The sequence below is a fragment of the Bubalus bubalis genome, chromosome 17, assembly GCF_019923935.1.
Source record: "Bubalus bubalis isolate 160015118507 breed Murrah chromosome 17, NDDB_SH_1, whole genome shotgun sequence".
NCBI classification, from domain to species: domain Eukaryota; kingdom Metazoa; phylum Chordata; class Mammalia; order Artiodactyla; family Bovidae; genus Bubalus; species Bubalus bubalis.
In genome coordinates this window covers 17285278-17299488 of record NC_059173.1, presented here as the reverse complement: position 1 = coordinate 17299488, position 14211 = coordinate 17285278, and the positions used below count along the sequence as shown (strand labels likewise).

Below are 14211 nucleotides of genomic sequence, written 5' to 3'. Positions count from 1 at the left end.
TCGGTGGCAGCTTAGAGAGGTTACATCGACTGAACAGCTTGACTATGAACCAGGCAACTCTAGAGTAGAAAGTATGTATTTATGTGGCATTCAAGAAAAGATAAACTACAGGGATAGATCTGTGTTGTCCCCCAGAGGAAAGGAGAAAGATTTGATTACAAAGGGACACCATGTAACTTTGGGGATGATAGAAATAAATATGCCATTTCTTGAGGGCAGTGGTGGCTGCCTGACTAAACTCACAGAATTGTATACTTTACAAAGAGGATGTATGTCCACTATACCTTAGGTTTTTTTCAAAAATCATTTTAAAAAGGCTTGATGCATGTGTTAAATAAAGAAAACAGAGCATGGGAATTCCCTGGTGGTCCACTGTCCAAGACCCCACTCTCCCAGTCAAGGGGGTCCTTGTTCCATCACTGGTTAGGAAACTAGATCCCGTATATGGTAACTGAGAGTTCACATGCAACAACTACAAATCCCACATTCCATGATAAAAGATCCACCCTGCCACACCGAAGATGGAAAATCCTCCATGCCACAACTAAGACCTGGGACAGCCAAATAAATAAATATATATTTTTTAAAGATTAAAAAAAAAGAAAACAGATCATGTCTAGAGTGAGTTATGTGATGATGATAAATGTGTTGATCTAGACAAAACGGTGCCCAGAAACTAGCCATTAATCCAATCCCCTGTGACACTGTTAGCAACATCATGGCAGGGCTCCCTGTAGCCCAGTATGACAGCAGAAGTGCTTTGGGGAATTCCTGATTAGTTTATTTAGGAAAAGAAGAGATAAAGAGCAGGAAGCAGGCCAACTGAGTCCAACTTCTGGCTCCCAGCCCATGGAATGTAAGCTTGGACCCATCTCCTCCCTATGACCCGGATCCTTGTCTGTAAAGTGGGGATTAAAACACTCGTGTGTAGCTCCAGGAATTCAGTGAGCTATAATAACGCATGTCAGGCACTTAGCACCAAGTCTGATACATGTCAAGTGCTCAGCAGTGGTAGTAGCCACTAATGGAACAACAATACTGTTATACATTAGTACTCTTAAGGGTTGTTTGAGGGGGTGGTTCTCACTGGTTTTCTTTGCCTCTGCTTAGGGCAAGCAAGCTCGGCAACTATGAAACAAACTGGAAAGCTGACTGAATTTATGTGTAACCTGGCATGGGATTTTCCAGTCAAAGAGGGATTCCAGGTTTTCAAGGAGATGCTGGCCACCAAACCATTAATGGGGTGCCACCACTCATGGTCCAGGCCACAGTCCCTGCTGAGCACCCTAGGCATGAGGAGCTATGTCACCTCCACAGACTCTTCTCCAGCTCATGTCTCAAAGGGAGCTCTGATCTTCTCTCCAGAAGGCCTTTCCCCCCGAGTCAGGGAGCTATATCAGCGGCTGAAGGAGTTTATGGAACAACATGTGTACCCCGCTGAGCCGGAGCTACAGCGTCACCAGGTCTCAGCTGAGAGGTGGACCCCCTCCCCGCTGGTCGAAGATCTCAAGGTAAAGCAGCCTTTCATTAGCACGGCCCAACCTCAGCTCGTCCACTGGCCATATCTGTTCCTTCTCGGGCAGTTAAGAGATGGAAGAGTTGAGTTCAATGGTCTCTGCTTTCCACCACCACTAGAAAGAGCCAGCCCTAGATCACTCAGTTTCACTTCATTGCTCTTTCTGTGTGACCATGTCCCGGCCTGATACTCAGCCCAGGCAGAGGAATGCAGAATCTGTGGCTTATAATCCTGAGGAGCGTGGACTCATTTTATGCATGTCTGAATCATGTAAATTTGAGACTGATATAAATTGCATCAATTAAATGACGCTCTCTTTAAAGAACCCATAACATCAAACCTAAAGCGTCACATCAACTATAAACTACGTTTATGCTCCTGACATACAGTGACATCAGTTTAGTGCATAATGGAAATGCCTGCTGTGCTTTTTCAGGATTGGTCTTGGCTTGTGTTAGTTCTTAAGTTATCTGAGGTCTTCAGGAGCACATATTCTGCCTATGATGCAACCATCACCTACATTAAAAAGAAACGGCATTGAATTTTGTTCATAGTTATAAACCTATTGCAAGGTAACCAGAGTTCAAACATGGCAAGAGTAGAAAGAGTTCATAACCTGGAAAGAATTCTCTAAAATTCTTGGGCCTCTGAGATAATGACTGTCAACAATTTGATTTATAGGCTCCCGGCTCCTTTCTTCTGGTACATAATAATACATATTATTATCATTCCTGTTGTAATGAAAATGTGTTATGCATTTGAATCTTCCAGTTGTTTTATGTTATTTAATGATGTATCCCATGTCAGTGCTTGGAAATGAACCCAGGCACTGGGACCACATTGGGGATGCGCCGTAATTTATCTACCCTGCCCCTGCCTGAGTGACACTGTGGGGATTTCAGTCTAGGTCACTCCAGGTCACTGAAGCAGCAGAGTGAGCAGCTGGTTGCTAACATGGACAGAGAGGCTGAAGAGCCAGCTGAAGGAGACAGTAGAAGCCAAGGGAAGGCCGGCTGTGGGGAGCCTGGCCATGACTGTCACTAGGGCAGTGTCCGGATGCTTTCTCAGGACTCCAAGATTGAGGTGGGAATTTTCAGCCAGTCACCTGTAGGTCCCGTGCTCACATCTTCATGCCACTGAAATGTCTACAGTGAGAGAGCACTCCAGAATAAGAAGGGGCTTGGATCCTGTGCAAGCAAAGGGTATCGAATGCTGTTACATACTTCTGTGTTCACTTACTGTTTCTACAGTGTCAGTTTAAGAAAAGAGTATGTGTTGCTCTGGGTCTTCTTTATGGTGCACAGACTGTCTCCAGCTGGGATGCATAGAGACGTTTTTTCCCTCTTGTTGCAGCGCATAGTCTCAGTAGTTGTGGCCCATGGTCTCTAGAGTACACGGACCTTAGAGTGCTCAGGCTTCTCTAGTTGCAGCCTGCCGGCTTTGTTGCCCCACAGCACATGGGATCTTAGTTCCCCCACCAGGGATTGAACCTGTGTCCCCTGCATTGGAAGGCAGATTCTTAACCTCTGGTACCAGGGAAGTCCCTGCATGAATTCTTTGAAGTAAAAATTCTGGTCCAAGGATAATATTTTTAGTTGTTGTTTGCTTTGGGTTTGGATAGTTGGTTTTGTTGAACTGCACCACGTGACTTTTGGGACCTTAGTTCCCTGAATAGGGATCGAACCTGGGCCCCTGCAGTGTGAGCGAGTCCTACCCACTGGACTGCCGGGGAATTCCTGAATGAGACCATTTTAAGTTTTGACAAATACTGCCAAATGTATATCAGAAAGCTGCTTGCCATTCTATGCTCCCATTGTTACCTTGTGAAATGTCCTATCCCCCACCTACTGACCTGCACACTTAATCCTCACCCATTAGATGTACCCGTCTCATGCACGGAAGTGTTGGAAAAGCAGACACTCATGCTGTGAACACTTTTAGACTCGAAAATGAATGCATATGAAAAATCTGCTTTAGAGAACATTCTGCATGTGGTCATACCTGAATGGGAATCATGACAACTAAGATTTGAGGGGAGAGTGGTGAAATTATGGCTTATGAGTTTTATTCAGTGTCGTTACTACCAATAAATAAGAATGTTTGGCATTTACACTGCATCTCACAAATCCTGTGAGGTAAGCATCATGAACCTCAATTTAAAGATAAGGAATCAAGTTTTCCAGGGACACAGCTAGAAATAATAGCACCTGGACTCAATCCAGATCTTCTGGGCTCAAATCTATGTGTTTTTCCCTCCCACAAGATGATTCATTTCCTTATTCTTCCTCTTCTCAGAACTCCCTTGCTTCCCTTCCTATTCTCCCTTCCTTTCCTGCTTCATTTGTTCCAATTAATCTGTCCTTCTTCTCCTTGGTCACTGCAGTCTCAGCTAATTAGCTTAACACAGCCATGAAACAAGTATATGTGCTGATTCTGGTCGTATGTGTCCTAGAGAGCAGTCCCAGTGCGATAGGAAGCTCAGCCAGGTGGTGCTCTCCCGGTGGGAAGAATTTCCATCATCACTAATATTTAGTGCAGCTCCAGCTTCTGGCACACTATATTCTGTCACTACCTGGAACTGAAAGAGTGAAATGTTTTTGAGAGGGAAAATAGCTGGCATTCACTCACTGTACAGCTGGACTACAGAACGTCTGTCCTGCTGCCATTCTTTACGCTCCCTTGGTTCCTGTCCATTTCTGAGCCTCCTTCTCTAATCTGAGCTCCTGATAACTATCCCACTTGGAAACGCTTTTTCCAGTCAGTCAGTCACCTCCATTCCTACTCTTGCTCAGTAGCTGTGACTGGTAGGGTGAGTGATGACCGTCCCAATACAACAGATGAGGAAACTGGCACAGGGAGCACACCATCTTGCCTAAGGTGTCCCAACAGGTGGTGGGGCAGGGCCTGAAGCAGGAAGTCTGATTCAGGGCCTGGGTTCCTGACTCCCAGGCTAGACTTTCTGGTTTCCCTGTCAGGAGCTACGTTCAGAAACCCAGGGTTACTTCCCCAGGAACAAAGTTGTGCCTCATGAAGAAAGCTCGATCAGGGGATCTCCTTGGGCAACTCAGCAGAGCAGCTGAGGCTGCTGCCAGATGTCCTGGCCAGTTCCCTGCAGGCTCACTGAACGACCCTTCATTCTCTGTGTTCTGGGGCGAGTTTTATGCTGCATCGTGATGACAGTAATGATGCTAACAGTGAGGGGGTGGGGTAGGTGGGGCATCTGGGGTACAGACGAAGTGAACTGATTGCCACCTGTTAGGAATGGGCTGTCCCCAGACTCTTCCTGTTCTCCTCCCACATATCTGTGGAGTTGTATCCAGCCTGGTAGTTTGGACTTACTCATTATTTTCCATGGGCCAAGATAGTATGACAACCACCCTAAGTGGATCCCTGATTTTTTTTTTTTGCTGTGACAGGAGAAAGCCAAGGCCGAAGGACTTTGGAACCTTTTCCTACCCCTGGAGACTGATCCTGAGAAGAAATACGGAGCTGGGCTGACCAACGTGGAGTACGCACATTTGTGTGAGGTCATGGGCACGTCTCTGTATGCTCCCGAGGTACCTTCTTTACCGTACCGTCTTCCTCAGCATGGGAGGAAATCCTTGTCCTCCAGAGAGTTCAGCCATCCTCCTGGGCTGACGGGGTTCCCTGCAGTGGCACTGGACTCAGGAGCTCTGACGCAAACTCAGACTTCTTATGAGTTGAAGATACTGCAGGCAGGTGGCTGGAGCCAGAGCAGGAAAGGAGCAGGGGGTGGGCATCTTCTCGAGTGAGTACAGCCTGGCTGGCTTCCGTGGAGCCTCAGTCCCCCAGCTCTACTCTCCTCCTTCTCTCCCAACAAGCTCTGTGGTTGAGCTTAGGTACTCTGAGCTGCTGTACTCACAATGTCCTGGGTCTCTACATCTTTGGGGAGAGGAAGGACTTTCATAAGGGTGTCAGAGGGCATGTATCTTGGAAGGAGCCCCGATCCATGTTTCTGGGGAATCTGAAGTTTTGAATATGATAAGGCCTTTGTGCCTTTTCTCCTTTCCAGATCTTTAACTGTTGTGCTCCAGACACGGGGAACATGGAGCTTCTGGTTCGATACAGCACCGAGGAGCAGAAGGCCCGCTGGTTGATTCCATTGCTGGAGGGAAAGGCTCGTTCCTGTTTCGCTATGACTGAGCCCCAGGTGCCTACCTTGGGTCACCCACAGGCGCTCCTCATCACACCAGACCCTCACCCAGCCCCATCGGGCTCTGCCATCAGGGAACTCAGGACCCTTGCCAGCTCTAATCAGAATGTGCTCTCACTCAGGTCGCCTCCTCAGATGCCACCAACATTGAGTCTTCCATCCGAGAGGAAGATGGCTTCTACGTCATCAATGGTCACAAGTGGTGGATCACAGGTATTTGGCCTGAAATTCATTTTTCAATCACATTTATGTGGGTCTTCCCTGATAAGCACGTCTTCTCTGCCCTGCTGTTGTCTGAGAAACTGTGGGAGGGACTAGCTTCATTTCCAGTTAACACAAAGGAGATTCTGTCTCTGTTCCCAGAAGAGGCAGCAAACCCTGAGAGAACCAAAGGTTCTACCTGACCCCAGGTGACCCCCCATGTGACAGTTCCAGGAATCTCTCCTCCACTCCCCACTCTTCATTCTGCTGTGGGTGTCTCCCTTTAGAGTCACTTCCTCAATGGTGTCCCCCTCTTGTGAGGTCAGCTGTGCTGCAGCAGAAGGGCTGGTGATAATCCTGTCGTTCACTAGGCTTTAACTCTCCAGGGCCCTCGGTACATGCTGTGGGGACCTCCCCTCACGGAGTCTCCACCCTTCCCCAGAAGGTCTGTGGTATTATCCCCACTTCACAGAGAAGGAAACCAGGATGGAGAAGTGACTTGAGTCACTGCCCAAGGTACTAGCCCCCCTGTTGGCAAGTAGGGAACCACCCAGAGTTCAAGGCTGGCCTGACTCTGAAGCCTGTGCCCAAAGCCAGCATGTTTCCACCTCCTGTGGGAACAAAGCAGAACAGGCTGCCACTGATAAAGTAGCAGTTTTCAGCCTCTTGTCTTCAAATTGTATTTTCAATCCAACGTTGTGCTTTAAAAAAAAACAAAACAAAACTGTTCTTAGGATGTTGGATTCCTTCCTCACTGGGACAGAAACCAGTTGCTCTTATTGCTGGTCAAAGGGCTGCATGGCCTCATCTGATCACATGACATCTTAAAGGGCCCCATCTGCTCAATGACTTCAGCTTCTCTGGGCCAGGACTGAGTGTTTAAGGAGAGCTGATGGCCATGGTGTCAGATGATGGGGGTCTGTCTCTCTCCTTTCCTGGCAGGCATCCTGGATCCTCGCTGCCAGCTCTGCGTGTTTATGGGAAAAACAGACCCACATGCCCCACGCCACCAGCAGCAGTCCATGTTCTTGGTTCCCATGGATACCCCAGGGATAAAAATCATCCGGCCTCTGAGGGTGTATGGGCTGGAGGACGCACCAGGTTTGTGCGTCTGTTTGTTCTCTGTGTGGGTCTGGATCTAGGGAAAAGGCTTTGGACAGCAGTTGCTCCAGTGCAGAAGTAACACCTGTAAGAGTCTGAGGACATTTGGAAGGGCATGTGCTCTTGCATTTCAGTTCTATCCATGAATATCAACCATGCAGGCAAGCTTCAGACAGGCATTCATCTGTTTTTTTTTTTTTTTTCTCTTCTAATCATAGAAGACAAGCAGGACTCTAGGAGGTAAGGAAGCCACGGAGGATGGAACAGGAGGCAGGAAATGCCCTCCAGACCTTTTCTTATAGACCACAGTGTGGACAGCCTATCTCCTGGCCTGGAGGTCCTCTCACAGGGGCCCTTTCTCTCTGCTGATGCTGTCCACATTTTGACTTCAGAGTTTCCTTAGGGTCACTACACTGTGAGAGTCACAGACTACTAGGAGTTCCAGTTTAAGTTAGAGTCACGTTTTATAAAAGGAATGCCAAACTATTCCTTTGACATTTTAAATGACCAATTTACCTTCCATCTGCAATAGTCTTGTTCCTGCCTTCCATCCTCCTTCAATGATGTTCTAGTTAGAAGTCTACAAAAGAGCAGGGATATTGTCAGCAGATGAGATAAATGCATCTGGAGAAAGCAGGAAAGCAGATTGCTCAAGGGTACTCTATGGGTTTTCTCAGGTGGCCACGGTGAAGTCCTGTTCGAGCAGGTGCACGTGCCCAAAGAGAACATCATCCTGGGCCCCGGCCGGGGCTTTGAGATCCTCCTAGGCCGACTAGGTTCTGGCAGGATCCATCACTGCATGCGGCTGATTGGCTGCTCAGAGAGGGTGTTGGCGCTCATGAAGGCCCGAGTAAGTACTTCCTTTTGTGCCTGTCTCTGGACCAGAACAACCCATCTGTCTTCCTCTCAGACTTCTAATCCTGTTTCCTGAGAGCAGACTTAGCAGGTGAAGAAGCAAGGTGATGTTCTTTACAAGAAGCTGTGTCCTTGTGTTTGCTCTGCCTCTTTTACTTTGCTCAAGTTTCAAATCCAGAGCAGAATGCGCCTCCCTCTGCCTAGGGGTCAGAAGGCGTCTGGGCTCTGTGGGCTCTGTGGCAGCAGAGGGCAAGGCTCCAGGCCCACAGGGTCATGGTCCACTGATGACCATCCTGCCACCAGCTCACCTTTAAACATCAGGCAACAGGGAGAGCGGGGTTCCAGCATCCAGCCCTGCATCGTCCTCCTCCCCCAGCACGTCCAAAACTTTATTCTTCTGTGACCCCTTGAAGGTTGCAAGCCCATACAAGAGTGTTATTGCTGTGAACAGTGGTTCAAGTCAGTGAAATCAGTTTCACTCTGAAGTGATTTCAGAGTGAAACTTCAGACTGAACAGATGTCTCACAAGATAGTCTTAATGAAGAATAGCAACAGTTCAGGGTATCGCGTTACTGAGCAAAGTTGTGATTCAAATCCTTTTTAGTTGAAACCAGCCAGTTTAAAAGAAAACGCTTCTAAGGACTTAGATATAGTCTCCATCCTCATCCTGCAGATCAATCTGACCTAATGTGTCAGAAATCTTAGAAGATGCTATAGTACTGACGTAGCCATGCTACTCATTGGACTTGGTCGAAAGGGAGTAATCAGGCATCTACAAAAAATTTGATACTAGGAGGTTCACCACAGCCATGATTACGTTAGGAAACACCTATAAGGCTAGCTATTGGGGTCTGGTTAGATAACCCTGCTATGGGCGTGCAGTGAAATTCCAAAATGATGCTGTAGTAATCTATTTGTTAACTAGAGATACGTTTGCCATATGCTAAGTGAAAAAAAAAAGGCTATAAAGTAATACAGAGAGAATGACTTAAAAAAAAAAGCAGATGTATGTATATGCATATACAAAAAGTCTAGAAGGGTATGCACCAAATAGTAAGTATAATTTACTAGATAATGGGGTGCTGGGTGTTTATATTTTGTCTGAAAGTGTATACTCTTTTCTGCCATGAGATATTCGTGTGTTGTAATTGTTTTTAATTTTTAAAAATAAGGTGGAAGAAGGACCACTTATCACTTTTTCTGATTGCCTGTAGCTTTTGAACACTCTACTCAATCTCTGTTGCAATAACAGTTGCCCACAAGAGGGCTCTGGCACCCAGACTTGCTCCCGAGAGTTCCTCAGGACGTGAAGCAGGCCCTGCTGTCAGCAGAGGGCGCCCTCCTGGCCTGTGTGAGGCGCCCACAGTCGCTGCCTGGTTACCAGAGTAGCCCTGGGCCACAGGCGACTCAGATCAAGCTCTGTCCTGCTTGGAGGCCAGACCTGCCCAGATGGGGCAGAATGGCTGGCGTAAAGGGGTTGTGCTGATAATTTGTGCAGCTACCAAGTGTCTAGCTTCCCCCGCTGCCCTCCCCTGTGCTTCCACCCTCTCCTCTGCAGGGCACCGTCCATGCCTCCCCTCCTGTCTCCTGTGTCCACAGGCGAAGTCCCGCGTGGCCTTTGGGAAGCCCCTTGTAGAGCAGGGCACGGTCCTGGCAGACATTGCCCTGTCCTGCGTGGAGATCGAGCAGGCCCGGCTGCTGGTGCTGAAAGCTGCCCACGTCATGGATGTGGCGGGAAATAAGGTAGGAGGCTGAGGGACCTCACAGAGGACAGGTCCAGAGGACACGGTGAGGGATGCCAGCCCAGAAATCTTTTAATAGATGCTGACTTCCCTCCCCACTCAGCAAACCACAAAGTGCTTGGCTCCTTGACATAAATAACTTTGCTTCACTTCTCCTTGGAATTACCTGTGCAGCTTCTGAAAAACAGAAAAGGTACAATAAAGAGGATTGACCTTTCTGTTTTACTGACCCAGTGACCTTATGGGTTCAAGACAGCAGGGCCACAGGGCCCCAGCCTGAGCTACAGCCCCACCTGATCTTACAGGCATCAGGCAAACTGAGAGTAAGCCAGGGAGTTAGAGAAGCTTCATTTTCAATGTGACATTATCCCTTAAATGGCTCTGAGTGCCTTTAGTGCCAGGCATGATGCCAGGCTGACCCTTGCTTTCTCCATCTCTCCATGGGTCTCCACCCCTTAGCTGAGACCCCTCAGTAGCAGGGGGTGATCCAGGCTCAAATTCTGGTTTCTTGGCTTTCTCGTGGCGGTATGAGGGCTCTCAGGGGCTTTGATCCAAATCCCAGATTCAGAGAAGATCCTTGAACCTAAATCCCCCAGAGTCTTGACTGGCCTCGTTTCACCTTTCCCTTTGAATACAGAGCTGATCATGACCCTGAAGGAGGCTCAGGCCAGTCCCCAATCTGTGTTGCCTGTGTGCTGGTGATGCTGCCTGGGAAGATGCCCCTTATCTTTCCTTGACCAGGCAGCTGCCCACACCACATAGCATCCTGAGTCACCTGCCTCATCACCCCCACTGCCCCTCCACCCCCGCTGGTGCTGTGCAGGGTCCATGCACCAGGCAAGGCTTGCAGTCCAGCGGGAGGGACCTGAGGTCTCTGTTCTGAGCTGTTGTTTCTACTCCTCCCTGTGAAACTGATCGATCTTCCACAGGTTCCGCCCTGGGGTCTGCCCTCCTTACCACAACTCCTCTTCCTTGTAGGCTGCAGGTCTGGATATTGCCATGATTAAAATGGTGGCCCCATCCATGGCTTCCCGAGTGATTGATCATGCTATTCAGGTGAGCACAGATGATGGATCGCTGGTTCTTCTGAATCATTTACAAGATTCAAAATTCCTCTCCTTCAGCTGCCCAACCTCCTGTAAACTAACAGCCGCCCTTTGTTGCACACCCCCCATACATGACTGTCCTTTTCCTCCTCAGAACAACCCTATGAGGGGTCCTATTCCTGCTTCCATTTTGAATACATGGAAACAGAAGCACAGCAAAGTGATTTGTCCAAGGTCACTCAGCTTGCAAGGAGCTGAGCTCAGATTTTGGGGAACCTAGGTCCTTCTTACACCAGGCCCAGCCTCCTAACCATGTAAAGATGCCTCCTTCTCAAATCTCAACCCATGGCCCCTAGAGAGGGACTTCCCGACAGAAGTCACCTAGTGGAGCAGACCTGGGGAGCCTGGTGTCCCTGGGACGGCTAGTGAGGCCCCACCTGGAGTCTTCCAGAACACTGTTGTCACACAGGTGTCAGGGGACAGACAGCTTTGCAATGTGGCTGTTCTGAGCTGTCCTCACATCTTAGGAGCAGGCATTTGTTAGTGGGGCTCTCAGGGATGAGGGCTCACCCAGGGCTTCCTCCCTTCCTGCCCTGTGTCTGCCAGGTCTTCGGAGCAGCAGGGCTGAGCAGTGACCACCCACTGGCTCAGTTCTTCGTGGGGGTCCGGGTACTGCGCCTTGCTGATCAGGTGCACCAGAGGTCAGTGGCCAAGATGGAGCTGAAGCACCGCAGTTAGGCCTGCAGGAGTCAGATCGTCCCCGCCGGGCCTGTGGTGCCCAAATCTTTAAATGATGTGCTTTCAAAGGCCTGGTATGTGTGCTCCTTGCACCCCTCCCGGCAGCTGTGTCCTGGGATCCTTATTGTGAACCTAGCCTTGATGTGTCCCTACAGAACACACTCCTGTGTAAGAAGCCTGGAGTTGCCTGTTTCAGGCAAGGGGGAAGGGGAGTAATGAAGAGCCTGGAGAGGTGATCTTTAGTCCAGGTGCCAGATGGGCAGCCAGGCCCCTTCTCTCTGGCTGTGGGGCTCTGCATGAATATTACGAGTCCTGCCAGGGTGCTATGCCTGTGGTTGCTCCCAATCTGAGGGTGATACGGTGGCTTCCTGTTCTGTGTCCCCCACCGCCCCCAGCTGATGGTGGCAGCCTACAGACCCAGGGCAGGAGTGCTCTGGGAGAATGGAAATAAACCCAAATTGTGAAGCTATTGCTAGGTAATTTTCTTTGTTTCAATATCCGAAACACAGATTGCTAAAATGTTATTTTGGAAATGAGCTTTGCGAACAAAGAAGAAAATATGTCTCAGAGACTTTGTGAACATTCTGTCATATACAAGGAGTGGAGAACAAAAGCTCACACTTTAGCCTGACGCAGTATGTCAGCTGCAGCCTCACACATCTTTCACTCCTCCTCTGCCTCGTCTCCACCCAGCGGCCTGTCAAGTCTGCCTCCACGCTCTCCCTCCCAGCCAGCCCTGTTGCTTCTGCTCAGGCCTTCATCATTTCTCAGGTCAACTCTCTGCTGTTGCAGCTTGTCCTCCTCTCTAGGACCGATTTTCCGTGCTGTCCCTAGGAAAACGCATCACTCCCAGACTTAAAGACCTTGGTGAAGAGAAACGATAGTACACAAGATTAAGACTGACAAGAAATCTACTGTGGTCACAACAGCATCATACTGGCCTGTGACCAGAATATAGTTCAGAAATACTCAACTATCTGTGTTGAGTACATAACCCAAATTTGAGTGGGTCATCCTCTCGGGACCAGGTGCTGACATCCTGGTCAGGAGGAGGAAACAGTATGAGGTTAGTCGGGCTCACCCACCCCTGTAGCTGACCTCCCCCTTCAAGTGCTTGGGAAGCTGTGGGTGTGAAGCTGTGAATCCTGAACCTGCACTCAGGGTGGCAATGGAACAGATGCTCAGAGTGGTTGCAGACTGTGGGCCAGGCCCTCCTCCCTCCTCCATGGGTGTTATCTCTGCTTCTCCCCATGGGCTTCACACTCATCCATGTTCAGCAGGAGGCGAGGTCGATTCTCAGAGAGGGGAGCATGTGGGCAGGGTGTGGCCCAGTCCAGCTTGAACTGGGGTCTACCTGGCTTCCAGCCTGAACTCTTCCTGCCACACCTGTTCCCGCCACTGGAAACTACCTGTCACCCACTTCCCAGCCCTCCTGCAAGAAGAAACAGAGGTGTCTTTTCCCTCCAGACTGATGGTCAACCAACTAATGTGAACCCATACACATTTCCAAAGAACCTGGCTGATGTTCATCCACACTCTCTTCCCGAAGGCCCGGAGCATTTTACTGCAGGTGCACAGCTCAGATTCTGCCGTGATGGTTGGGGAGGCATTGTGCTGAAATGCCAAATTTGAGCCTAAGAAAGTGACCCCTAGTGGACCTAGACTGCCCGGTTCTTCTTGTGTCACCCAGGCACTACCATTATGGTCACTGCCTTGCATGCTCGCTCCGTGAGGCTCAAGGCAACACCTGGAAGCCTCTCACGTGCCCCTCTGTGAGGGGTATTACAGTGATTCCTGCTCAACAGATGAGGAAATGAAGGTGTGGGCAGGTGAAGTCCTTTGTCCCACGTGACACAAATGGGGCAATGTGATTAAAAGATCCAGATTCATCCTGATTCTTGTCTCGACCCTTGGCCACTGAGCCGAGCCAGCCCTCCCTGGGCCCTGCTGCCCTGAAATCTCAGGCCCTGGCATCAACTAAGTTCTGGGCTTTGCTTCATGCCTTGATCTTGTCTGAGGTCCCAGACCCTGGCCCAGAGTGACTGGAGTCCTAAGCCAGGGTCAAGCCATGTTGGGACAGCTCTTGGGCAAGGAAGAGCTTGGACAGGTGTCCTTGCCTTCACCTTCACCTTGGCTGAAGTGACTAAAGTGACCTCAGCTCCCTCCCTGAGAGACCAGCTTCCTTAACCTCAGGGGAAATTTCCCCTCTGTACTCCCCTGAGGCCACTGCTTGGCTCTGGGAGCAGAGACTCTGACACGAAAATAGTGGCTTTGCGTAAGGACTCTTTCCCTGAGTGAACGGAGAGGCCTGAGTATCCCTGATACTGGCTTCATTAAACCAACAGCAGTCTCTCCCTGGAGGCGGGAGCTGTTCCTCCTAACAGCACAGAGCTAGCCTTCTCTATCTTCCCCCTATTTGGTACTCTCTGGATCCTGTTTTTTTTCATTTGCACTTACGACTGCAGTCTGAGGTTGTCTTGTGTATCTGACTGATTTTCTATGCCAACCAGAATACCAGCTCCATGAGAGATAGATCTTTACTGAGTTTGATTCCCACTGTGTCAGCCCTAGAACAGTACCTGGCCCATCGCAGGTGTTCACTAAAAATTTGTTGAGTGGTTGAAAGAATAATCTAACCTCTTACAACAATCATGACAGTAGTGTGGTAGAGGAAAGGTGGCTGCTAATTCTTTGCTGCTCCTCTCAGGCAGGGGTGGAGGCTCTCCTCCCTCTCTGTGAACCTGGATGGGGCCTGTGACTCATGCTGATCAATGGAATTTGGTGGCAAAATCTAAAGCTAGATCTTAGAAGTCTTACAGCTTCTCCCTGGTATTGTGG

The 14211-nt window shown here is 49.3% G+C and overlaps 1 protein-coding gene across 4 annotated transcripts in view; it reads left to right on the top strand.

The window, feature by feature from the left end:
• Positions 1-14211, top strand: part of LOC102392001 (acyl-CoA dehydrogenase family member 10) — a 30642-nt gene that overhangs the window by 10406 nt on the left and 6025 nt on the right. For 2 of the 4 annotated variants that reach the window (XM_044930195.1, XM_044930196.1), the window contains exons 5-12: positions 1111-1511; positions 4933-5073; positions 5550-5687; positions 5813-5903; positions 6834-6992; positions 7670-7842; positions 9447-9590; positions 10568-10645. In XM_044930195.1, coding sequence (XP_044786130.1) covers positions 1111-1511; positions 4933-5073; positions 5550-5687; positions 5813-5903; positions 6834-6992; positions 7670-7842; positions 9447-9590; positions 10568-10645 — 1325 coding nt within the window. Of the gene's footprint in view, positions 1-1110; positions 1512-4932; positions 5074-5549; positions 5688-5812; positions 5904-6833; positions 6993-7669; positions 7843-9446; positions 9591-10567; positions 10646-11241; positions 11843-14211 lie in introns of those variants that run through there. The other 2 variants (XM_025267079.2, XR_006545551.1) reach the window with 2 other exon arrangements.